General features: G+C 46.3%; 1 protein-coding gene across 1 annotated transcript in view; it reads right to left on the reverse strand.

Annotated features, from left to right (window-relative positions):
• Window positions 1–27,794, reverse strand: part of LOC130298071 (oocyte zinc finger protein XlCOF7.1-like) — a 70,235-nt gene that overhangs the window by 39,455 nt on the left and 2,986 nt on the right. The window contains exon 6 of the mRNA XM_056550967.1: window positions 11,924–13,150. Within this exon, the coding sequence (XP_056406942.1) occupies window positions 11,924–13,150 (1,227 nt within the window). The remainder of the gene's footprint in view (window positions 1–11,923; window positions 13,151–27,794) is intronic.

A 27,794-nucleotide genomic window follows, 5' to 3' on the forward strand; every position in this document is an offset into this window, starting at 1 on the left:
CTTTGCGCCCACATATGGGGTATCTCCGTACTCTGGCTAAATTGTGTCCCAAAAAATGTTTTTTTTTTTTTCCCCCATTTACCTCTTGTGAAAATGTAAAGTATGCGGCAACACCTGCATGTCAGTATAAATAATTTTATTTTTATGCACTAACATACTGGTGTAGACTCCAACTGTTCCTTTTCATAATGGGTAAAAGGAGAAAAAGCCCCCCAAAATCTGTAAGGCAATTTCTCCCGAGTACGGCGATACCCCATATGTGACCCTAAAATGTTGCCTTGAAATACGACAGGGCTCCAAAGTGAGAGACCGCCATGTGCATTTGAGGCCTAAATTAGGGCTTTGCATAGGGGTGGACATAGGGGTATTCTATGCCAGTGTTTCCCAAACAGGGTGCCTCCAGCTGTTGCAAAACTCTCAACATGCCTGGACAGTCAATGGCTGTCCGGCAATACTGGGAGTTGTTGTTTTGCAACAGCTGGAGGCTCCATTTTGGAAACAGTAGGCACACGGGTTGGGAAAAAGAGTTAGGAAACGAACAATGTTTCCCAACTAGTGTGCCTCCAGCTGTTGCAAAACTATAATTCCCAGCATGGCCAGACATGCTGGAAGTTGTATTTCGGCAATATCTGAAGGGTCAGATGTTGACAAACTACAACTCCCAGCATGCTTGGGCAGTCTGGGCATGCTGGGAGTTGTAGTTTTGCAACAGCTGGAGGTCCACAGTTTGTAGACCACTGTATAATGGTCTCCAATCTGTGGTCTTCCAGATGTTACAGAACTACAACTCCCAGCATGCCTCGACAGAGTGGGCATGCTGAGATTTGTAATTTTGGAACATCTGGAAGAGCACAGATTGGAGACCATTATACAGTGGTCTCCAAACTGTGGCCCTCCAGATGTTGCAAAACTACAACTCCCAGCATGCCCAGAAAGCCAAAGGCTGTCTGGGCATGCTGGGAGTTGCAGTTTTGAAACTCCCAGAGGCAGCAGTGAGATCGCTGCTGCCAATGAAGATGCTGCCCTGCTGCTGCAAACTCACCGCGGGGAAGCACCACCCCCGGGACCGCCTGGAGGACGCCGCTCGCACCGGGACCGCTCATGACACCGCATGGCCGGGTAAGTGACGCTGGGGGACGGGTAAGGGACACTTAGCAGAGCGGTGTGTGTTCCGATCCCCGTGATCCCGACTCACACACCGCGCTGCTAAGTATTCTGATAGCGAAACGCTGCTATCAGCTAGTCAGATTTGACTAGCTGATAGCAGCGATCGCCTGGGGGGGGGGGGATGAAACCCCCCCGTGGTAATATGGTAAGATGGCTGGATATCAGTGATAGCCACCATCTTACCGGGCGCTGGGGAAAAGTATAACGGAAAGCAGTAAATTGTAAAAATAAAAGGAGAATGATCTACAGTGTTAAGTGGATTACAAAGCTATTTTAATGTGACGGATCTTCTTCAATGATAAGTTATCAAACATTTCCTATGTAAATGTATTAAATTGTTGGATCATAAAATAACAATATACAAGTGATCTAATGAATAACTGAACTGGAAACAAATATTCTATATGCAAATTATTTTAAAAAGTGCTTTGGAATAACCAAGGAGTAAAAATATAAAGCAAACCAAATGAGGAATTGAGATCGGAAAGTAAAAACATTCTGGTGGTTCCTTAGTAGAACTTTCCTTCAGAAATAGAAAGGATTTCGCTACGTGCAGTTAAAGTTGTTTATATTTATGGGGAAAAAGACGCACTTGCCTCAAAATTTTTGGTGCAAAGGAAAAGAACGCAGGTAATAAATCCATGTGTACTATAGATGTCACTCCAAGGTACCCTGATTCAGCCACATCTCGAGGACATGCTCTACCAAAATGTGCGCAAAAAAATGCGCAAAAAAAAGGGCTTGCGCAAAATTTTGCGCAAAATAATACACACAAAACAGGGGTAAAATCTTTGATACATGTCCCCCTATGTAAATCCTCTTTGTTTATTTCCACCAATAATTTTTTGTATATTTGGGTCATATCTTTTTTTATAGAACCAATTCCCCAAAAATTCTATAATATGATGTGAATCAACCTGAAAGTGTTTTATCTACAGGGCATTTATACGTGTGATATATTTGATAATATCTGAATCTATAGGATTCACCGATATTACATCTTACTTTAAAGGGGTATTCCAGGCAAAACCTTTTTTATATATATCAACTGGCTCCGGAAAGTTAAACAGATTTGTAAATTACTTCTATTAAAAAATCTTAATCCTTCCAATAGTTATTAGCTTCTGAAGTTTTCTGTCTAACTGCTCAATGATGATGTCACGTCCCGGGAGCTGTGCATGATGGGAGAATATCCTCAAAGGAACTGAACAGCTCCCGGGGCGTGAGTCATCAGAGAGCAGTTAGACAGAAAACAGCAACTCAACTTCAGAAGCTAATAACTATTGGCAGGATTAAGATTTTTTAATAGAAGTAATTTACAAATCTGTTTATCTTTCCGGAGCCAGTTGATATATATAAAAAAAGTTTTGGCCTGGAATACCCCTTTAATTTTTCAAAAGTGCAAGTTTTCCCTTTCACAAAAATGTGTTCAATTAATCTTACCCCGACCTTAATCCAAGAACCAGTATCTTGAAATTCATTAAATTCCTTCAACCTAGGGTTAAACCACACCGGTGTAAAACGAAGATTATTTTTTATATGACAAATTCTTTTAAGATTAACCCAAATTTTCCTAAATAAATTTGCATTGCGTGATAGTAACAAATCATCGTTACACCACAATAATATTCATATTGCCGCAATAATACAGAAATTACAAACTCTAAATAATAAACTCTTTAGAACTTTAGAAAAAAAATAAAGAACGATAGAAATAGATAGGAAAAGAAATAGATAAACCTGACGTCTAGCATAAAACATAATTACTTAATGAAAAGGTTCTAAAAGTAATCTAAGGAAAACAAGTCTCCAAGGAATTTCTTAAGAACTTTTGCCATGAAAAAGGTTTCTCAAATTTTGAACTGGGAACCTTTTTTGCACCGATGGTTGGAGGGGGTAGAAGATCTCTAGTATATCGGAATAAGCGTCTAGTCACCAATAGTAGGTGTGTGATTCAGCAAGTCGACATAGGACAGAAATCCGAAGAAGTAACCGCAAGAAGAACCATTTCCAGAGTAAAATGAATCTCTTTTTGTTGTAACCAAGAAAATACTGTATATACTGGAGTATAAGCCGAAGCCCCTAATTTTACCACAAAAACCTGGGGAAAACCTATTAATTCGAGTATAAGCCTATCATTACCCACTGCAACAAACACCCATCCCCCTCTCTTATCGTCTAATCACCTCCCCAGTTGTAGCTCTCGGCGGCGGCAGGTCTTTTCCTGTTGCCTGGCAGCCGGGAAAGGGACAGGTCCGTGACATCAGGGGAATCCCTGCGTGGCGGCGACCCTACCCCAGCATCACTAGTCAGGGGCCAGATGGACGGACACGATCAGCTCACTTTTCCCACCGGTATGCAGACGGTCCCTGTGCAGACAGTCCCTACCATGGATGAGTCCAGGGCCGGCCCGAAGCAAAGAAGGGGGGCCTCCCGGTGAAGATGGCCGACCCAGACCACCACCATCTGTATGCCTGGACTGATGTCAGTGCAAATTTTTTTTTTCACTCGAGTTTAAGCCGAGGGGGGAATTTTCACCATGAAAAAATGTGCTTATACACAAGTATATACGGTAATCGAAATATCTTCCCGCCAGAGAGATAAAATTTTCAAGCAAGACCTCTGTATATGTAAAAGAGTCCACGACTTAAACCCACACCTCCAACATTGAGAAGATTCTGGAATACCATGTGACAAAAGGAGAGGAGGAGTCCCATACCCCCGACAATATAACTTATATGAACTCTCCTGTATACGAATACAGGGGGAGGAGCCACGTGAGCGCTAGAGATAAATCCGCACTGTTCTTCAGAGAGTTGGATATTCAGCTCCTCTTCTCATATAAGATGCATTTTGGTTACTATTAGGAGCAGAAGAAATCAGATAAGAATAAAGCTTAGATAGTATTATTATTTAGGGAATAAATACAATCTCTCTAACCAATTTCAGGGACGTATGTTAGTATAACTGTTACGCCGAGCGCTCCGGGTCCCCGCTCCTCCCCGGAGCGCTCGCTACACTCTCTCCGCTGCAGCGCTCCGGTCAGATCCACTGACCCGGGGCGCTGCGATTCTGCTTCCAGCCGGGATGCGATTCGCGATGCGGGTAGCGCCCGCTCGCGATGCGCACCCCGGCTCCCGTACCTGACTTGCTCTCCCTCGGTCCTGTCCCGGCGCGCGCGCGCCGGGTCTTTGCGATTTAAAGGGCCACTGCGCCGCTGATTGGCGCAGTGATTCCAATTAGTGTCTTCACCTGTGCACTTCCCTATATCACCTCACTTCCCCTGCACTTCCCTGCCGGATCTTGTTGCCATTGTGCCAGTGAAAGCGTTCCTTGTATGTTCCTAGCCTGTGTTCCAGACCTCCTGCCGTTGCCCCTGACTACGATCCTTGCTGCCTGCCCCGACCTTCTGCTACGTCCGACCTTGCTTCTGTCTACTCCCTTGTACCGCGCCTATCTTCAGCAGCCAGAGAGGTTGAGCCGTTGCTAGTGGATACGACCTGGTCACTACCGCCGCAGCAAGACCATCCCGCTTTGCGGCGGGCTCTGGTGAAAACCAGTAGTGACTTAGAACCGATCCACTAGCACGGTCCACGCCAATCCCTCTCTGGCACAGAGGATCCACTACCCGCCAGCCGGCATCGTGACAGTAGATCCGGCCATGGATCCCGCTGAAGTTCCTCTGCCAGTTGTCGCTGACCTCACCACGGTGGTCGCCCAGCAGTCACAACAGATAGCGCAACAAGGCCAACAGCTGTCTCAACTGACCGTTATGCTACAACAGTTACTACCACAGCTTCAGCAGTCATCTCCTCCGCCAGCTCCTGCACCTCCTCCGCAGCGAGTGGCCGCTCCTGGGCTACGCCTATCCTTGCCGGATAAATTTGATGGGGACTCTAAGTTTTGCCGTGGCTTTCTTTCCCAATGTTCCCTGCATCTGGAGATGATGTCGGACCTGTTTCCCACTGAAAGGTCTAAGGTGGCTTTCGTAGTCAGCCTTCTGTCCGGAAAAGCCCTGTCATGGGCCACACCGCTCTGGGACCGCAATGACCCCGTCACTGCCTCTGTACACTCCTTCTTCTCGGAAATCCGAAGTGTCTTTGAGGAACCTGCCCGAGCCTCTTCTGCTGAGACTGCCCTGTTGAACCTGGTCCAGGGTAATTCTTCCGTTGGCGAGTATGCCGTACAATTCCGTACTCTTGCTTCAGAATTGTCCTGGAATAATGAGGCCCTCTGCGCGACCTTTAAAAAAGGCCTATCCAGCAACATTAAAGATGTTCTGGCCGCACGAGAAATTCCTGCTAATCTACATGAACTTATTCACCTAGCCACTCGCATTGACATGCGTTTTTCCGAAAGGCGTCAGGAGCTCCGCCAAGATATGGACTCTGTTCGCACGAGGCGTTTCTTCTCCTCGGCTCCTCTCTCCTCTGGTCCCCTGCAATCTGTTCCTGTGCCTCCCGCCGTGGAGGCTATGCAGGTCGACCGGTCTCGCCTGACACCTCAAGAGAGGACACGACGCCGCATGGAGAACCTCTGCCTGTACTGTGCTAGTACCGAACACTTCCTGAGGGATTGTCCTATCCGTCCTCCCCGCCTGGAAAGACGTACGCTGACTCCGCACAAAGGTGAGACAGTCCTTGATGTCTACTCTGCTTCTCCACGTCTTACTGTGCCTGTGCGGATGTCTGCCTCTGCCTTCTCCTTCTCTACCGTGGCCTTCTTGGACTCTGGATCTGCAGGAAATTTTATTTTGGCCTCTCTCGTCAACAGGTTCAACATTCCAGTGACCAGTCTCGCCAGACCCCTTTACATCAATTGTGTAAACAATGAAAGATTGGACTGTACCATACGCTTCCGCACGGAGCCCCTTCTAATGAGCATCGGATCTCATCACGAGAGGATTGAACTTTTGGTCCTCCCCAATTGCACCTCGGAAATTCTCCTTGGACTTCCCTGGCTTCAACTTCATTCCCCAACCCTGGATTGGTCCACTGGGGAGATCAAGAGTTGGGGGCCCTCTTGTTCCAAGGACTGTCTAAGACCGGTTCCCAGTAACCCTTGCCGTGACTCTGTGGTTCCCTCAGTAACCGGTCTCCCTAAGGCCTATATGGACTTCGCGGATGTTTTCTGCAAAAAACAAGCTGAGACTCTACCTCCTCACAGGCCTTATGATTGCCCTATCGACCTCCTCCCGGGTACTACTCCACCCCGGGGCAGAATTTATCCTCTCTCTGCCCCAGAGACTCTTGCCATGTCTGAGTATGTCCAGGAAAATTTAAAAAAGGGCTTTATCCGTAAATCCTCCTCTCCTGCCGGAGCTGGATTTTTCTTTGTGTCCAAAAAAGATGGCTCCCTACGTCCTTGCATTGACTACCGCGGTCTTAATAAAATCACGGTTAAGAACCGCTACCCCCTACCCCTCATCTCTGAACTCTTTGATCGCCTCCAAGGTGCCCACATCTTTACTAAATTGGACTTAAGAGGCGCCTATAACCTCATCCGCATCAGAGAGGGGGATGAGTGGAAAACGGCGTTTAACACCAGAGATGGACACTTTGAGTATCTGGTCATGCCCTTTGGCCTGTGCAACGCCCCTGCTGTCTTCCAAGACTTTGTCAATGAAATTTTTCGTGATCTGCTATACTCCTGTGTTGTTGTATATCTGGACGATATCCTAATTTTTTCTGCCAATCTAGAAGAACACCGCCAGCATGTCCGTATGGTTCTTCAAAGACTTCGTGACAATCAACTCTATGCCAAAATTGAGAAATGTCTGTTTGAATGCCAATCTCTTCCTTTTCTAGGATATTTGGTCTCTGGCCAGGGACTACAAATGGATCCAGACAAACTCTCTGCCGTCTTAGATTGGCCACGCCCCTCCGGACTCCGTGCTATCCAACGCTTTTTGGGGTTCGCCAATTATTACAGGCAATTTATTCCACATTTTTCTACCGTTGTGGCTCCTATCGTGGCTTTAACCAAAAAAAATGCCGATCCCAAGTCGTGGCCTCCTCAAGCGGAAGACGCCTTTAAACGACTCAAGTCTGCCTTTTCTTCGGCTCCCGTGCTCTCCAGACCTGACCCTTCCAAACCCTTCCTATTGGAGGTTGATGCCTCCTCAGTGGGAGCTGGAGCTGTTCTTTTACAAAAAAATTCTTCCGGGCATGCTGTCACTTGTGGTTTTTTTTCTAGGACCTTCTCTCCGGCGGAGAGGAACTACTCCATCGGGGATCGAGAGCTTCTAGCCATTAAATTAGCACTTGAGGAATGGAGGCATCTGCTGGAGGGATCAAGATTTCCAGTTATTATTTACACCGACCACAAGAACCTCTCCTACCTCCAGTCTGCCCAACGGCTGAATCCTCGCCAGGCCCGGTGGTCTCTGTTCTTTGCCCGATTTAATTTTGAGATTCACTTTCGTCCTGCCGATAAGAACATTAGGGCCGATGCTCTTTCTCGTTCCTCGGATGCCTCAGAAGTTGAACTCTCTCCGCAACACATCATTCCACCTGACTGCCTGATCTCCACTTCTCCAGCCTCCATCAGGCAAACTCCTCCAGGAAAGACCTTTGTTTCTCCACGCCAACGCCTCGGAATCCTCAAATGGGGTCACTCCTCCCATCTCGCTGGTCATGTGGGCATCAAGAAATCTGTGCAACTCATCTCCCGCTTCTATTGGTGGCCGACTCTGGAGACGGATGTTGTGGACTTTGTGCGAGCCTGCACTATCTGTGCCCGGGATAAGACTCCTCGCCAGAAGCCCGCTGGTTTTCTTCATCCCCTGCCTGTCCCCGAACAGCCTTGGTCTCTGATTGGTATGGATTTTATTACTGATTTACCCCCTTCCCGTGGCAACACTGTTATTTGGGTGGTCGTTGATCGATTCTCCAAAATGGCACATTTCATCCCTCTTCCTGGTCTTCCTTCAGCGCCTCAGTTGGCTAAACAATTTTTTGTACACATTTTTCGTCTTCACGGATTGCCTACGCAGATCGTCTCGGATAGAGGCGTCCAATTCGTGTCTAAATTCTGGAGGGCTCTCTGTAAACAACTCAAGATTAAATTAAATTTTTCTTCTGCATATCATCCCCAGTCCAATGGACAAGTAGAAAGAATTAACCAAGTCTTGGGTGATTATTTGCGACATTTTGTTTCCTCCCGCCAGGATGACTGGGCAGATCTCCTTCCATGGGCCGAATTCTCGTATAACTTCAGAGTCTCTGAATCTTCCTCCAAATCCCCATTTTTCGTGGTGTACGGCCGTCACCCTCTTCCCCCCCTCCCTACCCCCTTGCCCTCTGGTCTGCCCGCTGTGGATGAAATTTCTCGTGACCTTTCCATTATATGGAGAGAGACCCAAAATTCTCTCCTACAGGCTTCATCACGCATGAAGAGGTTCGCGGATAAGAAAAGAAGAGCTCCTCCCGTTTTTTCCCCTGGAGACAAGGTATGGCTCTCCGCTAAATATGTCCGCTTCCGTGTCCCTAGCTACAAGTTGGGACCACGCTATCTTGGTCCTTTCAAAATTTTGTGTCAAATTAATCCTGTCTCTTACAAACTTCTTCTTCCTCCTTCTCTTCGTATCCCTAATGCCTTTCACGTCTCTCTTCTTAAACCACTCATCCTCAACCGTTTTTCTCCCAAATCTGTTCCTCCCACTCCTGTTTCCGGCTCCTCGGACATCTTCTCTGTCAAAGAGATCTTAGCCTCTAAAAAGGTCAGAGGGAAAACTTTTTTTCTAGTGGACTGGGAGGGTTGTGGTCCTGAAGAGAGATCCTGGGAACCTGAGGACAACATCCTAGATAAAAGTCTGCTCCTCAGGTTCTCAGGCCCTAAAAAGAGGGGGAGACCCAAGGGGGGGGGTACTGTTACGCCGAGCGCTCCGGGTCCCCGCTCCTCCCCGGAGCGCTCGCTACACTCTCTCCGCTGCAGCGCTCCGGTCAGATCCACTGACCCGGGGCGCTGCGATTCTGCTTCCAGCCGGGATGCGATTCGCGATGCGGGTAGCGCCCGCTCGCGATGCGCACCCCGGCTCCCGTACCTGACTCGCTCTCCCTCGGTCCTGTCCCGGCGCTTGCGATTTAAAGGGCCACTGCGCCGCTGATTGGCGCAGTGATTCCAATTAGTGTCTTCACCTGTGCACTTCCCTATATCACCTCACTTCCCCTGCACTTCCCTGCCGGATCTTGTTGCCATTGTGCCAGTGAAAGCGTTCCTTGTATGTTTCTAGCCTGTGTTCCAGACCTCCTGCCGTTGCCCCTGACTACGATCCTTGCTGCCTGCCCCGACCTTCTGCTACGTCCGACCTTGCTTCTGTCTACTCCCTTGTACCGCGCCTATCTTCAGCAGCCAGAGAGGTTGAGCCGTTGCTAGTGGATACGACCTGGTCACTACCGCCGCAGCAAGACCATCCCGCTTTGCGGCGGGCTCTGGTGAAAACCAGTAGTGACTTAGAACCGATCCACTAGCACGGTCCACGCCAATCCCTCTCTGGCACAGAGGATCCACTACCCGCCAGCCGGCATCGTGACAATAACGCTTATAACATTGGAGAGTAAAGATAAATTTACTTATAAAACCCCAGAAAGCATGAGATTCCTCTATGGCCAAAGTCTTAGTAGAAGAATATAAATCTCGTAACGTAAAAGAATGTAAACGTTCCCACAAAGGGGAAGAGGGAAAATGTGTTTAGTAATAACCATAGGGAGTAAAGAAAGTGGGGTTAGGGGAGAAGGGAAATCAGAATCAGTCGTAGAGCAGTCTCGTAATACCGACAAAGTTATATATAAAAGAGGAAAGAACTAGAGAGGCCAAGGAGGAGTGCGGGGGCCACAAAATGGGCCCTATAGAAGGAGGGACTGAGGAGAATTCCATATCCACATGAGGAGGAATATAAAGGGGAGGATGAGAAAAAGAAGAGCGAACGAGCTCTAATAATCCAGACGAAGGAAAAGCTTTATAATAAGTGTGTAAATCCGGAAACACAAAACCGCCGTCTAATGTCTTCAGGGTGAGCGTCTATACGGGACACGTGGTCTCTTCTGAATCATAACAAAATTACTAAATAACCATCGGATAGAAGAAAAATAACAATTCCGTACTATGATAGGGACGGACTGTAAAAATATAAAATATTATTGGTAAATATAAGATTTAAGAACCTTTTTCCTTCCAATCCACGACATATATGGGAATTTACGAGCGTGTAACTGGGTCTTCAATCCGTGTAATAATGGCGCAAAGTGTGAAGTAAAGAGATCTTGTACCAGATGTGATCAGATCTCTAGGGATTTTATACCCCGGGGAGGACAAAGAAAAGGAAAAGAATTACACCCATGTTTACTGAACCCGGGGGACGCTGACATATTGACGACTTCTCATATAGAAAAATGGATTTTATGATCTGAGACCGAAAATAGGCATCAAGACGGGAAACGCTGGTCTAGGGTTTGTGATAAATAAAAGTATCTGCAGCGTCTTATGTTCAGAAGAGACGATCTTCAAGGGAGACGCGCGGATCCTGTCTGATGCCTTGAATTAAAGTCTCTATAATCATAATGAGAAGGGGGCGGGGACAACACTGACGCGTTACATTCCCTATATACAACGTCAGGGACAATATTACATTTATTATAAGTCCAGTGTGCGGAGATGAATATAAGAATAATAAATCATATAAGAAAGAAAACTTTTATTAAAGGGGTACTCCGGTGGAAAACTTTTTTTTTTCAAATCAACTAGTGCCAGAAAGTTAAACAGATTTGCAAATAACTTAAATTAAAAAATTGTAATCCTTCCAGTAGTTATTAGCTGCTGAATACTACAGAGAAAATTATTTTCTTTTTGGAACACAGAGCTCTCTGCTGACATCACGAGCACAGTGCTCTCTGCTGACATCTCTGTCCATTTTAGGAACTGTCCAGAGCAGCATATGTTTGCTATGGTGATTTTCTCCTACTCTGGACAGTTCATAAAATGGACAGAGGTGTCAGCAGAGAGCACTGTGGTTGTGATGTCAACAGAGAGCTCTGTGTTCCAAAAAGAAAATAATTTCCTCTGTAGTATTCAGCAGCTAATATGTACTGGAAGGATTAAAATTTTTTTAATAAAAAGTAATTTACAAATCTGTTTAACTTTCTGGCACCAGTTAATTTAAAAAAAAAAAAAGTTTTCCACCGGTGTACCCCTTTAACAATTGGTAACAAGTTTGGAGATGCAGTATACGATATATGTATAAATGTCAGATATCCTATGTACATGGATAATATATAGATGTGTTATGTGCATCATTTATTGCTCTGAATTGGCTTCTTTCCTTTGTGAGTTCTTTGATGTACAACAACGTCTGATTTCTGAGTAAAACATTTACCACATTCTAAACATGAAAATGGCTTCTCCCCTGTGTGAGTTCTTTGATGTCTAAGAAGACTTGATTTGTCAGGAAAACACTTTCTACATTCTGAACATGAATATGGTCTCTCCCCTGTGTGAGTTCTCTGATGTCGAGTAACATCTGATTTAAAAGGAAAACATTTCCCACATTCTGGACATGAAAATGTCTTTGCCCCTGTGTTAGTTTTTTGATGTACAACAAGACCTGATTTATTAGTAAAACATTTCTCACATTCTCAACATGAAAATAGCTTTTCCGTCCTGTGAGTTCTTTCATGTTTAAAAAGATTTGTTTTCCCAGGAAAACATTTCCCACATTCTGAACATGAAAATGGTTTCTCCGCTGTGTGAGTTCTTTGATGTCGATTAACATCTGATTTCGAAGCAAAACATTTCCGACATTCTGAACATGAAAATGGCTTCTCCCCTGTGTGAATTCTTTGATGTTGAACAAGACTTGATTTGTCAGTAAAACATTTTCCACATTCTGAACATGAAAATGGCTTCTCCCCTGTGTGAGTTCTTGTATGTTGAACAAGACTTGATTTCCAAGTAAAACATTTCCCACATTGAAAACATGAAAATGGCTTCTCCCCTGTGTGAGCTCTTTGATGTCTAAGAAGACTTGATTTGTCAGGAAAACACTTTCTACATTCTGAACATGAATATGGTCTCTCCCCTGTGTGAGTTCTTTGATGTCGAGTAACATCTGATTTAAAAGGAAAATATTTCCCACATTCTGGACATGAAAATGTCTTTGCCCCTGTGTGAGTTTTTTGATGTACAACAAGACCTGATTTATTAGTAAAACATTTCTCACATTCTGAACATGAAAATAGCTTCTCCGTCCTGTGAGTTCTTTCATGTTTAAAAAGATTTGTTTTCCCAGGAAAACATTTCCCACATTCTGAACATGAAAATGGTTTCTCCGCTGTGTGAGTTCTTTGATGTCGATTAACATCTGATTTCGAAGCAAAACATTTCCGACATTCTGAACATGAAAATGGCTTCTCCCCTGTGTGAATTCTTTGATGTTGAACAAGACTTGATTTGTCAGTAAAACATTTTCCACATTCTGAACATGAAAATGGCTTCTCCCCTGTATGAGTTCTTGTATGTTGAACAAGACTTGATTTCCAAGTAAAACATTTCCCACATTGAAAACATGAAAATGGCTTCTCCCCTGTGTGAGTTCTTTGATGTCTAAGAAGACTTGATTTATCAATAAAACACTTTCTACATTCTAAACATGAAAATGGCTTCTCTCCTGTGTGAGTTCTCTGATGTACTACAAGATGTGAATTCTTAGTAAAACATTTCCCACATTCTGAGCATGAATATGGTTTCTCTCCTGTGTGATCTCTTTGATGTCCATCATTCCTTCTGTGACCTTTATTTTGCTGAACATCCTGTGATGACTGAGAAGACAGGACCTGTATATAAGGATGAGATGACAGATCTTGGCTGTGAAGGGCTGAGGGTGTATCTGGGATAATGGAATGTTCTTCATATGTATCTTGTGTGATATCATCATCTGCTTTATAATCTGAAGATATAAGATTCTCCTCTGATCTCCTGGTACAAGAATCTGCAGAGAATAAAACAGATTTTAGTATCAGTATTAACCCCTTAATGACCCAGGAAATGTAAGCTTTTGTGTTTTCATTCTTTCCTCCTCTCCTCATAGCCATAACTCTTATTTTTCCATCTACACTGGGTTTGAGAGCTGTTTTTTGTGGGACCGAATTAACAATTGTATTAACTGTGCATTAAAATATAAGTCCGGTCCATACGATCACAGGAATATCCGACCATAGACAGGCTGTATGAATAGCAGAGTCCCGGCAGTGACAGAGTCCTAGCAATCATGTTATGTGCAGTAAAATTGACTTGTTCTCCTCATAGATCAGGTTGGTACGATCGGTATGTATAACATAGTGTTATCTTTTACTCCTTTTTTCTTATTTAAACTTATTTTACTAAAAAGTGAGTAAAGAGCCGTACAGTGTAAGTACAGACCATGGAAGTCTATGACAAAATCCCATTCAGCACAGCATGATGTATACAGAGTGAGGACAGCTGCATAACACAGTCACTGACTACAGACACAATACAACCTAAACCGGGAACCTTAAAGGGGTACTCCGCCCACAGACATCTTATCCACTATCCAAAGGATAAAATGTCTGATCGTGGGGGAAGAAAGGAAGGAGAAAGACAGAAGAGGAAAGGGTTAAAAGGAGGCGCCAAGAGTGTGGAGGACAGAAAAGAGGTGAAAACCGAGGGAGAACCACATCGGCCCCCCCATACCTTATGGAACTTATCAGGACACTTTCTTATTCAAGGTGAGTGTATTTTGGAGAAATATTGCAAAACTTTACCTATATTCACAATTTAGTTGTTTTCTGTAGATTTGAAGTCTTTAGATTAGTTCACACGTTTCCATGGTTACATGTTTTTTCTGCAATTTGCGCAACTATTGGAATAGCATAATTTTTAACGCAAATTTGGAAAATCATGGAAAATATGCAATGTATGAACACAGCCTTAGGGGAGGTGTATAACTACTATTTATCCTTATCCCATAGAGATAGCAGCAGTATACAGATAGAGCTGGAGGGGAGATGTATAGCTACTATTTATCCTAATCCCATACAGATAGCAGCAGCAGTATATAGATAAAGCTGCAGGGGAGATGTATAGCTACTATATATCCTGATCCCATACAGATAGAGCTGGAGGGGAGATGTATAGCTACTATATATCCAAATCCCATACAGATAGCAGCAGCAGCATACAGATAGAGCTGATGGGGAGGTGTTTAACTTCTATATAAACTGATCCCATAAAGACAGCAGCAGTATACAGATAGAGCTGGGAGCTAAAGATTATAGCGCCGGAACTCTGCATATACTAAACAGCTCTGAGTAAGTGACCCCTCTTTGCAAAGCTGTTTACCCCACTATAACCCCGTATATTGGCTTTAGTGTGGAGAACAAGGGGTCAGATTATCTATAAGTTACTTTGGATAAGACTGTAATGTGATTGAGGCCCCTGCGATTGATACAGGGCCTCAACTCACCAATCCCAGGGGCCTCAACTCACCAATCCCAGGGGCCTCAACTCACCAATCCCAGGGGCCTCAACTCACCAATCCCAGGGGCCTCAACTCACCAATCCCAGGGGCCTCAACTCACCAATCCCAGGGGCCCCAACTCACCAATCCCAGGGGCCTCAATTAGATTTTGGATGAACCCCTGGGACAGTCCATCTGTAACATTCTCCTCTATGGTTTGGTTCTCTGCCACAAACAGAGGGTAGACTCGGCCCTTTGGAGGTATAGCACCTGGTTGAGGCTCAATGGTACAATCATGGGGTCTGTGGGGAGGTAGTGCCCCCCCGCCTACATCTTATCAAACACATTGCTGTACTCCTGGTATACTTTAGGAAGAGAAGATCTTTGTCGTGTACAATTATAGGACAGACCGAGGAGACACAAACCAACCAAACCGATCTATATATACAGGTAGAAGCAAACTGAGGGGACCAAGACAAACCTCAGCTGTGACCCAGTCCAAACGGGGATTATGTCTCTGGAAACAAAGAGAACCCAGCACAACAGGATAATGCCGAGAGATAATCACCTGGAACTAGAGGGTCTCCTGGTAAAGTGCCCCCAACACCACAGACAAGGGAACTGTCTCATGGATAAGGTGAGGGGGCTGTAAGGGTCTTCTATAAATCACTTCCATGGCCAGAGGACCCAAAGCTGTAGTGGAATAGAGTTTTTGGCTACAAACACATCATCCCTAACCCCTTGCCACAAAATGCAGTGTGTAAATGGCGCTGCGGAACGGGGGGGGTTATGAAGCGAGCTCAGGAGCTGAGCTCGTATCATACCTGCATGGTTACGGCTGCATGATCGCTGCGTCTAAAGTGAAAGCTTCCCGGCTGCTCAGTCGGGCTTATCGGGACCATCGCGGTAAAATTGCGATGTCCCAATCAGCTAGAACACAGTAGGAGGGTGCCTTACCTGCCTCCTGCGTGTCCGATTAGCCATTGATTGAAATCAAGGCTTGAGCAATCAACCACGGATAACACTAATCAATGCATTGCAATACAAAGGCATTGATCAGTGTATTGAATCAATGTTCTGCATGTTATATTCCCCTATGGGATAATAATGATCAGTATAAGAGATCAGTGTGTGCAGTGTTATAGTCTCCTATGGGATAACAATGATCAGTATAAGAGATCAGTGTGTGCAGTGTTCTAGTCTCCTATGGGATAACAATGATCAGTATAAGAGATCGGTGTGTGCAGTGTTATAGTCCCCTATGGGAGCTATAACACTGCAATAAAAAGGTGAAAAAATAAGTTAATAATGATTTAACCCCTTCCCTAATAAAAGTTTGAATCACCCCCCTTTTCCCATAATAAAAAAACAAAAACAGTGTAAATAAAAATAAACATGTGGTATCGCCGCGTACATAAATGTCGGAAATATAAAAATATATCATTAATTAAATTGCACGGTCAATGGCGTACGCAAAAGAAAATTCCAAAGTCCAAAATAGTGTATTTTTGGTCACTTTTTATATCATGAAAAAATGAATAACAAGCGATCAAAAAGTCCAATCAAAACAAAAATGGTACCGATAAAAACTTCAGATCACGGCGCAAAAAATAAGCCCTCATACTGCCCTGTACGTGGAAAAATAAAAAAAAGTTACTGGGGTCAGAAGATGACAATTTTAAAAATATAAAGTTTCCTGCATGTAGTTATGATTTTTTCAGAAGTACGACAAAATCAAACCTATATAAGTAGGGGATCATTTTAACCATCTGGACCTACAGAATAAAGAGAAGTCGTCATTTTTACCGAAAAATTTACTGCATAGAAACGGAAGCCCCCAAAAGTTACAATATGGCGTTTTTTCTTCCATTTTGTCGCACAATGATTAAATTTTTTCCGTTTCGCCGTCGATTTTTGGGTAAAATGACTGATGTCATTACAAAAGTAGAATTGGTTGCGCAAAAAATAAGCCCTCATATGGATTTTTAGGTGCAAAATTAAAAGGGTTATGATTTTTAAAATGTAAGGAGGAAAAAACGAAAAAGTGCAAAAACTGAAAAAAAAAAAAAAAAATGTCCTTAAGGGGTTAAAATACCCATCGGCACTGGAGACCACGGGGACCTGCGTGACCACAGAGGAAATATACCATGATAGGATAATCCTAATCATAGCTTTGTCTTTGTGGAACTCTGGGGATGAAGAAAGCCCACCCAATATCTGTCCCTAGCAGGACCCCAAGTGTTTCCTCACCAGGTTTGGCATGATCCGAGCAAAGGGCCACAATAAAGACACATCCCCTCCCCCCTACTATAATCCTTCTCCTCCACGGAAAGGGGGGTGGTCCTGAGCTGCATTGGTTTCACCCTTTCAGATGATCCAGGAGGCCACAATCTCATCTTGTATAATATCGGAGAGTCCAGGAGAGAACGTGTCCACCAGCGCTTCCTTATCCCAGCACACTTCTGCTGCTACAATACAGAACTCTATTGAATTCTTGGCCACAGTTCTCGTCCCCTGTTACATGGACATGAGCTGCTCTGCCGCAGAGGGAGAACGGACAGGGAGATGAAATGTCTCTGTAGTCGTAGATAATACGTTTATTAGTCTCCAAAGAGGATTCACCCGGGATAGAGCGTTATCAGTAAGGAGGGAGATCAGGAATCCTACCTTACTTCTATCATTAGGACAGGACTGCGGGACCATTTCCAGATAAATGCCCACTTGGTTCAGGGAGCCTCTACATTCATTAGGATCGCCCCCATAATGCTGGGGAAGCGGGGCAGATCCAGTAAACCCACAGGAGGCAATGGCTTCTATGGCAGCAGAAATAGTTCCCGGAGCAGGAGGGTAGGTGGCTGCCGGTTGAGGCACAGGAGGCTCTAGGGGAGACGTACGATTCTAAAGCGTCTGCATTACAAGTGCCAATTGCTCAATCCTCTGATCTTGCAGATCCATTATAGTGAAAATGTTTGGTGCTGGTGGATTGTCTGCATCATCCGGATTCATGGCCCTTGTGTAATGTCAGGAACCACAAAACCAGATGGAGATGATCAGAACAAATCACCTTTATTATATTCTCAACCGTCTCACATTCTCATCATTTATAGTTTATATTCTGACTGAATAAAGGAATATACAGCAGAAAAGACTGACAGGACACAGAGCTTAAAGGGGTACTCCGGTGGAACCACAATTTTTTTTTTATTTTATATCACCGGGTCCCCAAAAGTTTAACAGGTTTCTAAATTACTTTTATTTACTTTTATTTGTCAGAAACTGTCCAGAGTAGGAGAAAACCCTCATAGTGAACCTCTCCTGCACTGACCAGTTTCGGACATGGACAGAGGTGTCAGCAGAGACCAATTCCTGTGAACACAGCAGTCCATAACCGTTCAGTGTGAGAAGCTGTCGGGTGTGTCTCTTTTGAGCTCCAGACTTCCAGGGAAGCAGCGTTTTCCATCAAGCCTTTCCCAGGGGTGTGGCAGGCTCCCTGGGAGAGCTTTCCTGCATGGAGCCTGAGGCCTCCATTCCCCGTTCTTCAAGGCTGGCGGGGTTGGAGAGAAAACTGCTACAGCCATTGTTCCATCCGGAGGCAGAAGATTCAGCAGAGTCTGCAGCAATGCAGGCTCTGCTCCTCTGGCAACGGGTGCCAGCCAGAGATCTGGTGGAAGAAATGCGAGGAGAAAAAGTGCGGAGTTGTGGGCTGAGAGAGGGCCCAAAGATTCCAGCTCCACATACTGTTCCCGAATGATTGCACGATTTTCCGAGTATGAACGGTCCGGTAAGGAGTTGAGGTCGGCAAGAGAGGACCTGTGTGTGACTCAGAGTCTGGCAAACTCTGGGTCCAAGAGAAACAGGCCAGAGTTTAAAAGGAAAATCACAGCCCTGAAAGCAAAGATAACAAAGCTGGAGGAGAGGAGAGCAGAGATCCTGGAGGGGAGCGGTCTCTTCAGGGAGAAGCTGGAGAACAAAGACAGGTTTGCCGCCATGAAATCCCCAGGTAAGGTGGATGATGGGGAGAGTAGTGGCAGTGAGGATGGTGGTGATGGAGTAAAGGAGGAGGAGGAGAAGGTGGAGGAAAATGTACAGATGGTAGAGGAGGATACTGTGCATGTTTCTACTCCCTGTGTCACCATCCAGGACAGCTATATTGAGCCGGCACAGGTGGCGCTTCCGCTTAGTGAAAGCGAAGAGGAGGATGTGGAGAGTGAGGCTGGGGGATTGCTGAGGGCGATCGTAATGCAGGAGTCCCCAGCCCACCTCCAGCATTTCACTTTTGGAGATGACCCATGTGAGGATGTGGCAGTGAAGCATAAGGCAAAGAAACATAAGATCCAGGAAACTGTGCAGTATGTCTTTGTTTCTTTCCAGCAGTCTGGGCCAGCTGCAAAGCTGGTTCAGGCTGCTGGGACCCCCAGACTGCCAGACCCCTTTTCTGTGGTGGAACAGAGCCAGCATGGGGGGGTACAGCATGGCATCAGTAAAGGCTGTGGACGCAATAGAAGTGAAGCCCACCCATCCTGCCGGTAGGGAGGGGCAGGATGGGCTCATGGTGGGCAGCTCTGACACTATAGGACCGCCCCAGGGTTGCGGGGGGCGTGTCCAAGTGTCAGTGGCGAGCTATGCCGCCGTGTGCTCGGGGGGTGGTTCCCCGAGTGCTGTGGGCACTACTGGCACTGCAGGGGGCACTCCTCTGTGAGGGGGGAGGGGGGGGGAGTGTCCGGGTGCCGGTGGCAGAGAGTGATAGGTCCATGTGCTCGGGGGGCGGTCCTCCGAGTATAGTGTGTTCTGCAGGTACTGCGGGGCACTCCTCTGTGAGGGGGGGGGGGCAGTGTGCGGGTGCCAGAATAATCCGCAGAGCCCGTGCGGTCGGGCAAAGCAGGTGCTGGCATTGTGGGAGGAGCTGGGGTGCGCCCGGTGGGGCAGCCTCAGACTCGGATAATAACACCAGCCATGGAGGAGGAGCCATCGGTGTCGACCCCAGCAGCAGCACCTAAGCCAGAGAAAAAGACTATTCTGAAGCCAGCGATACTACAACGCCCAGCCAGCCCAGAATCTATTAGTCAGGTCAAGAGTGCAGGGTGTGTGAATGCTGAGTGCAGTAGTGTTGTGGAAGAGAGGAGTGTATGTGGGAGTGTCAGCGGAGTGAATGTTGGTGGGAGTGGTAGTGGTATGAATGGGAAGTCTGGTGTGGATGAGAGTAGTGGTGTGAATGGTGGTATAGGTGGCTCTGAATCTGGTTCTGGGTCTGGTCTGCCTGCCCCCCCGGTAGTGACTGCTCCTAGGAGCTATGCCAATGTCACTGCCGGGGGTTCAGGGGGGGTCCCCTTCTCAGTCCGGCCCTGGGGGCCATTTACAACAGCGCCTCCTGGAGGCTCTACGCAGGGGTGACAGTTAGATCCAGGTAGAGGGGAGGGGTGAGGTCGACCTGTCTTTCTGGATAGAGAGGCATGGTTTGGGGGCTTTCCGAGAGCGGAATGGGGAGGTGGTCTGGTCCCTCCCGACACCCGGGCAGGACAATAATCGTAGGAATGTGGTCTGTCTGATTTGGAGGTGCGAGGATGCCTGTCCACCTCACGCTAAAGTGGTTGAGCTCCTCCTTCAGATGGAATTCAGGGCGAGTGACATCTTTGCCCTGATTCACCCCTACGGTTCGTCTGAGTTTGACGTCAGTTTCGTTCGGCCAGAGGGTCTTGAACTCTTCTGGTCAAACTACGAAGTGGCAAAGAACGAGCCCGCCTGGCGGGATTTCGCCGTAAAGGCGATTTCCCGTTAGAACACTGTCAAGAAGGTGACCGTTTTGACCCGTAACGAGTAACTTTCTTGTTATGACATCATGACCTGGCTCGGTCGGTATGGGGATGTGACAGACATGCCCAAGAAAAACTTTGATGAGCACGGGATCTGGTCTGAGGCCTGGACGTTTTCCGTCAAACTCAAGCGTTCAGGCACTACGGTTGCCCACATTCCGTCAGCCGCCTTCCTTGGACGTGATAGGATTCAGGTCTTCTACCAGGGGCAGCCTAAGGTCTGTCACAGGCGTGGCAGCCCCACCCACTTTAGCGCAGCCTGTACTGTGCAGGTCTGCGCTTTGTGTGGTGGGGTGGGTCATCTGGCCGCATCCTGTCAGCAGATCCGGTGCCACCTGTGTGGTGTCCTCGGACACCCTTGTCCTAGCGCCTTCGCCCGTGCAGCGGCCGCTCCGGCTGAGGAGAGCTGTGAAGTTGCCTCGGCTGGGGAGGGTACGGGCAGGGATGGAGGCGCAACAGGGTTTGTAAGGAGGAAAAAGGGCCCTGCCAAACTAAGGCTGGAGGAAAATCGTAGAAGGAGTAGGGAGCTGGAGAGTGCCCAGGTGGTAGGGATAGCTTCAGCCCCTGCTCCTGAAGCTGGCCCTGTAACTGCTGAAGCCCTGGAGGAGAATGTTCTAGATGAGATCAGGAGGCTGCGCAAAGAGGATGGCAATATGGCCGACCCTTCTGATTCCTCCCACTATGAAAGTGGGGATGAGGATAGTGGGGAGAGGCCTAAAAAGAAAGATAAGGGCAAAAGGAAAGGGAGAAAGAAGAGGTCCGAGTCCTCTGTTCCTCGTACTACGGGCCAGGTCCAAAACGGAAGCCTGACTGCCCCCCCCCCCCTCTGATTGACCTGTCAAACCGGTACCTCGTCCTCGATACAATCTCCTCCCCCTCCTTGGAGGGGGGAGGGTGAGGGCGGGGTGCCTAGGAAGAAAGAGCCTCTGGGGGGAACTGGGCCCTGTCCTATTGAGGCACCTTCCTAGACCGGGGCTGGAGGGAGACGGGGACAATATGGATCTATCCGAGTCCAAAAAAAGATCAAAGAGTGGTCCTGCCCTCTCATCTTCTTCGGGGGATGAGGGGACCAAAAAGAAAGGAAAGAAAAAGTAAAGGGTGTGGCCGTCTAATTTAATCACCCTGTATGGCGGCAATCACCCCATTGACGCTGGCATCTATTAATTGTGCCAGCATAAAGTCTGATACGGCTAGATTTGCAGCCTTTGATTTTCTCGGCCGTGTTGAAGCCGACATTTTTTTTTTACAAGAGACCAGGTTGTCAGATCTAGCCTCTCTGGTAAAAGCCAGAAGAGAGTGGAGGCGCGGTCCCTCCCACTGGTCTCTTGCGGCTGAGCCGTATAGTGGGGTGGCGGTCCTTTTTACCGCTCCTGTTGAATGCCGACGGGTTATTGAATTAGAAATGGGGAGGTGCCTGATCTTAGATGTCTTCATGAAGGGACAAGAGCTCCGGCTCATTAACATCTACGCCCCACAAACTAAGCGGGGCCGTAAAGATCTTATTCCAGGGTTAGATACATTCCTGGAACAAAATAACATTAACCCCTTAAGGACTCAGGGTTTTTCAGTTTTTACACTTTTGTTTTTTCCTCCTTACATTTTAAAAATCATAACCCTTTCAATTTTCCACCTAAAAATCCATATTATGGCTTATTTTTTGCGTCGCCAATTCTACTTTGCAGTGACATTAGTCATTTTACCCAAAAATGCACGGCGAAACAGAAAAAAAAAAATCATTGTGCGACAAAATGGAAGAAAAAACGCCATTTTGTAACTTTTGGGAGCTTCCGTTTCTACGCAGTGCATATTTCGGTAAAAATTACACCTTATTATTCTGTAGGTCCATACGGTTAAAATGATCCCCTACTTATATAGGTTTGATTTTGTCGCACTTCTGGAAAAAATCATAACTACATGCAGGAAAATGTATACGTTTAAAAATGTAATCTTCTGACCCCTATAACTTTTTTATTTTTCCACGTACAGGGCGGTATGAGGGCTCATTTTTTGCGCCGTGATCTGAAGTTTTTACCAGTATGATTTTTGTTTTGATCGGACTTTATGATCACTTTTTATTCATTTTTTAATGGTATAAAAAGTGACCAAAAATGCGCTTTTTTGACTTTGGAATTTTTTTGCGCGTACGCCATTGACCGTGCGGTTTAATTAATTATATATTTTTATAGTTTGGACATTTACGCACGCGGCGATACCACATATGTTTATTTATTTTTTTTACACAGTTTTATTTTTTTATGGGAAAAGGGGGGTGATTCAAACTTTTATTAGGGAAGGGGTTAAATGACCTTTATTAACACTTTTTTTTTGCAGTGTTATAGGCCCCATAGGGACCTATAACACTGCACACACTGATCTCTTGCACAGATCACAGGCGTGTATTAACACGCCTGTGATCAGTGTTATTGGCGCTTGACTGCTCCTGCCTGGATCTCAGGCACGGAGCAGTCATTCGCCGATCGGACACCGAGGAGGCAGGTAAGGACCCTCCCGATGTCCTGTAATCTGTTCGGGACGCCGCGATTTCACCGCGGCGGTCCCGAACAGCCCGACTGAGCAGCCGGGTCACTTTCACTTTAGAAGCGGCGGTCAGCTTTGACCGCCGCTTTTAAAGGGTTAATACCGCACATCGCCACGATCGGCGATGTGTGGTATTAGCCGCGGGTCCCGGCCGTTGATGAGTGCCGGGACCGACGCGATATGATGCGGGATCGTGGCGCGATCCCGCTTCATATCGCGGGAGCCGGCGCAGGACGTAAATATACGTCCTGCGTTGTTAAGGGGTTAATGCTTATGCAGAATTATAAAACTACATCCCTTCCCCTTATCCCCTTACACCCTTCCCTTCAATTCCCTGGTTGGACTTGATAGACGTATGTCTTTTTTCAACCATACTAACTATGTAACTATGAGGATTAAGTCCTTTCTTTTTACGAGTCGGCAAGTGATCTTTGGAGGGGATTTCAATACTGTCACGAGGTGCCAAGATAGGAGAGGCTCCAATGGTCCACTGACTTGCGATAGTGTGGCACTGATTAGCATAGCTAGAGAAACTCGCCTAGAGGACGCCCACATCCGGAGCCCCTCAGGCCACGCGGGTTTCACCTATCATCGAGGTAGTCGCAGGTCTAGGATAGACAGGTTTTATTTAAAGGAGGAAGCCGTCTCTTCCGCAGTGTCCGTGGTTGAGGTGGAATTCTCTGATCACTGTATGATTTTGTTTTCCCTGAATGTTTCAGACACCCCCAGGATGGGTAAAGGTTATTGGAAGCTGAATTCGTCCCTCCTGGAGGAAGCAGAGATAAGACAGTCCTTTGAGGATTTTCTTCAGAGTCAGGTACCTTTACTGGGCCTATGTAGTAGTAAGTTAGAGTGGTGGGAGATATTCAAGAAGCGGGTTGCGGGGTTCTTCCGCCAGCTCTCGAGCCTCAGGTCCCTGAACAGGTACCGCTTGTATCAGGGACTGAGGAGGAAACTCGAGCTTCTTGTTTCGACTGGAGGTAGCCAAGAGGATATCTCCAGAGTGAAATCCTTGCTGATGAGGTGTCAGTACGATAGGCACGCATCTTTGGTTTTTGAGAGGGATTTCAGGAAGTACTGCTCGCTGACCCTTACAGAAACTGTAAGATGTCAGTGAGTAGTAAAATCATTTCAGGACTGATTGATAGTATAGGATCCCTGAATCGGTCCAGATCAGGGATCTTGGAGGTTGTCAGATCCTTCTACTCACACCTCTTGGGGAGGAAGGATCTAGATCGAGACAAGATGTCGGTCTTCCTGGCTGAAACCATTCCTGAGGGGTAGACCCCTCTCTTGGCGTTTTGGCAGAAGAGATCAGGGAAGAGGAAGTGAGACCGGCGATCGAGGGGCTTGCCCCTAAGAAGTCGCCAGTTCTGGATGGCATAACATCCGAGTGGTACAGGACCTTTAAGGAGTCTTTAGCTCCCCTCTTGACTGAGGTATTCAATGAGTGTCTCTCCTCGGGCACTCTGCCGAAGTCAATGAGGAGGTCAGCCCTGATTCTTCTCTCAAAGGGTAAAGATCCCAGCCGTATTGAGAATTGGAGGCCCATAGCTCTTCTCAATACGGACAGGAAGCTTCTGGCTAAGATACTGTTTAATCGGTTGGTGAAGTTTGCACCCCGGCTCCTTTCGGAGGCCCAGCACTGCACTGTTCTGGGCCGAAGCACCTTAAGTGCTGTCCTCAGTGTCAGGGAGGCAGTGGAGCGGAGTAGTGCAGGTCTCTGGAAGGGGTACTTGCTGTCCTTGGATCAGGCCAAAGCATTTGATCAGGTGAACCACGAGTACCTCTGGTCCGTCCTCCTGAGATATGGCTTACCGAGTACTTTTTGTTAATTGGCTTAAGATCTTGTATGCAGGGGCAGAGAGTTTCCCGCTGGTGAACGGTTGGTGTGGCCGCTCTTTTGAGGTGGGGTCCGGAGTCCGTCAGGGTTGTCCTTTGGGCCCGCTCTTATATGTGTTCGCGATCGATCCCTCTCTTAGGAAGGTGAATCGTGGACCATTGGCGGGAGTCGGGACGAGTCTGGCAGAGCCGGCTGTCACACAGAGAGTGGTGGCGTACGATAACGATGTCACTATTTTCGTCTCCTCAAGAGAGGAGGTCGATATGGTGATGATGGAGGTGGACCGCTACTCGGAGGCATCCGGGTCTAAGATCCAGCATGATAAGTGTGAGAGTCTCTGGCTGGGAGGGGGGGATCCCACGTTTGATCTCCCGGACACCCTTCCAGGGCCCCAAGAATCAGCAAAAGTTTTAGGCATCACATTCGGCCAGGATGATTATCCCACCAAAAACTGGGATGGTAAGCTCCAGGATGCCGCTCATAAGGTGGACCAGTGGAAGGGTTGGTCTATGACCCTCAGGGAAAGGGTACACCTGATCAAATCGTACCTGCTCCCCTTGTTTATCTATCTGGGCAGCGTATGTATCTTGCCAGAGGCTTAGTATTCTAGGATCTACAGCCTGTTTTTCCAACTGTTATGGGGGAACAGGATGAGCCTAGTCAAGAGGGAGGTTACATACCGCAAGAGGAGACTAGGGGGTTTATCTATGGTAAACCCGGTGGTGTTCTTTACGAACCACTTTTTGAAAGCTAACATCTCGAACCTCTGGTCAGAGAGGGCTTCTCCGTGGGTACTCTCCTGCAGGGAATGGTTTCAGCCTTACTTCCAGGAATGGGAGAGAGGAGGGCGAGTGAAGGACCTTCGTACGCCCCATGGATATCTTCCGGCTTACGCTACCCCGACTCTGAAGGCGATATGTCGGTGGGGTCTGGGAGTGTGGGAGATCAGGACCCAGTCAAGGCAGTTCCTTGACAACCGGGTTCTGTTGACCCACTTCCAGAAGCCTCTGGCGCTCAGGGACTGCCCAGGTCGGGATCTGAGGGTGGGGTTGTATCTTTTAAACATGAAAAGGATCCCTCAGAAGTTTTGGGACTTGGCCTGGCGCTGCTTTCAGGGGAAGCTATATGTGAGGGACAATTTGAAGTGTAGGAACTCTGATGATCGGGGATGTCCCCGAGAAGTGTGGGGACACGCTGGAAAGCATGGACCACTTCCTGCTTCACTGTCCCTTTAATATAGGGGTCTACAACCGGGTGGGCGCTTCCATCGGCTGAAGTCAACTTGCCGGCCTTACCTATCCGGAGTGGGCTTATGGGGCATTCAGGTCCCTGGGTGGCCGAGATCGGGGCACTTTATTCTTAGTTAGCTTAGTGGTTAGGTACTACACGTGGAATGCACAGTGTTTAGTGTCGACCCAGCAGAAAATCCTCTCCGAGGTGGAGGTCTGTAGGAACATCATTGGTGACCTTGGGAAGATCAGGTCTTTGGAGTATGGCAGTCTTGGTACCAGTAGGGCTTCTCTCCTGTGGAGAGGTTTTTCTTTTGATGTGCCCTAGGTACTAGACCTTTTAGGTAGAGTAACTTTATTTTGGTTAGGGGCAGTGTTATAGGGATAGTGATAGGGTGAGAGCAGGGTCAGTTTTAATAGAGGGATAGAATTAGGGAAAATTGTAGGGGGGAGTTAGTGAAAAAGTTAAAAATTATTTTCTTGTATCAAGTCTGCCATCCTTCATCCTGGTGGTGGGCTAATGCATGTGCACGCTAGCTTTTTGTTTTGTTTTAAGTTGATATGGTATGAAGGGCTTACAGGCAACCAAACTTGGGCCTAAGGTGGTTTTGGTTCAGTGTGTATATGTTAGTATGTATAAGTTTGTGTGTAAGTTGGTTGGGAGGAGTGCTAGGTGGGGAGGGTGTATTTGTGGGTGGTGGTGTTTTGCTTTTCTTTTGGGGACCTGACATGGGTCAGTTAGGGACAGGACTTTGTGTATGAACGGTATGGACTCTGACCCATGTGCAGGAAGGGTGGTGTGGGAGAGGGTACAGTTTTAGTGTAGGGATTTTGGTAGGGTGTTCTATTGTTTTTGTAGGTTTTCTGTAGTGTATATATTTATTTTTAGTTAAATACTATATTATTATGTTCATGTGATTTTGTATGTATATTGTTTATATATAATTTTTATTTATTTATTTTTGTTATATATCATAGCATTACAGTAGTTATGGCAGTCAGACCAGTCATGTTGTTATGTGGTTTATTTCAGTTTATTTGGTATAGTGTATGTGTTTTTTTTTTGTTTGTTTTTTTTGTAGCCAGGTAGTGCAAAATTTTATGTTTGTTTATATTTTGATAAGCCAAGGTGTGCTTTTACATATTTTTTTATAATTTTTTTTTGTAGTGGTGTGCTTGTTATATTTTCTGATTTGTTTTCTCGTTGTGTTTCCCTAGTATGGATGTTTTTGAGTTGTAGCCAGGTAGTGCTAAATTTTATTTTCATATTTTGATAAGCCAAGTTGTGCTATTTTTATGTTCATTTTTGGTATGTGTGTGAGTGTGTTGTTTGGTTCAGTTAGGTGGGTTGGCATATTTTAGGTTTTTGTAAAGCTGGGCTGGCCGGTTAGGCAGGGTTTTGTTTTTGTGTTTTGGTACCAGTGTATTTCTTATTTATGTTATAGCTGGTTAAGCTTGTTTTGTGTTTTTGTAAAAGTTTTGTACTTTTATAATAAAAAAGAGTGTCAGCAGAGAGCAGTGTGGTCAGACTGACAAGAACTACACAACTCCCTCTGGAGCATACAGCAGCTAATAAGTATTGGAAGGATTAAGATTTTTAAATAGAAGTAATGTACAATACTGAATACATTTCGAGCACCAGTTGATTAAAACAATTAATTTCCATTGGAATTAAAAAATTCCATATAAAATTTTTACAGTCAGTGACTGAGCAGAATGTGTGACTGATACTACTC

The sequence above is a fragment of the Hyla sarda genome (assembly GCF_029499605.1).
Source record: "Hyla sarda isolate aHylSar1 chromosome 1 unlocalized genomic scaffold, aHylSar1.hap1 SUPER_1_unloc_2, whole genome shotgun sequence".
NCBI classification, from domain to species: Eukaryota; Metazoa; Chordata; class Amphibia; order Anura; family Hylidae; genus Hyla; species Hyla sarda.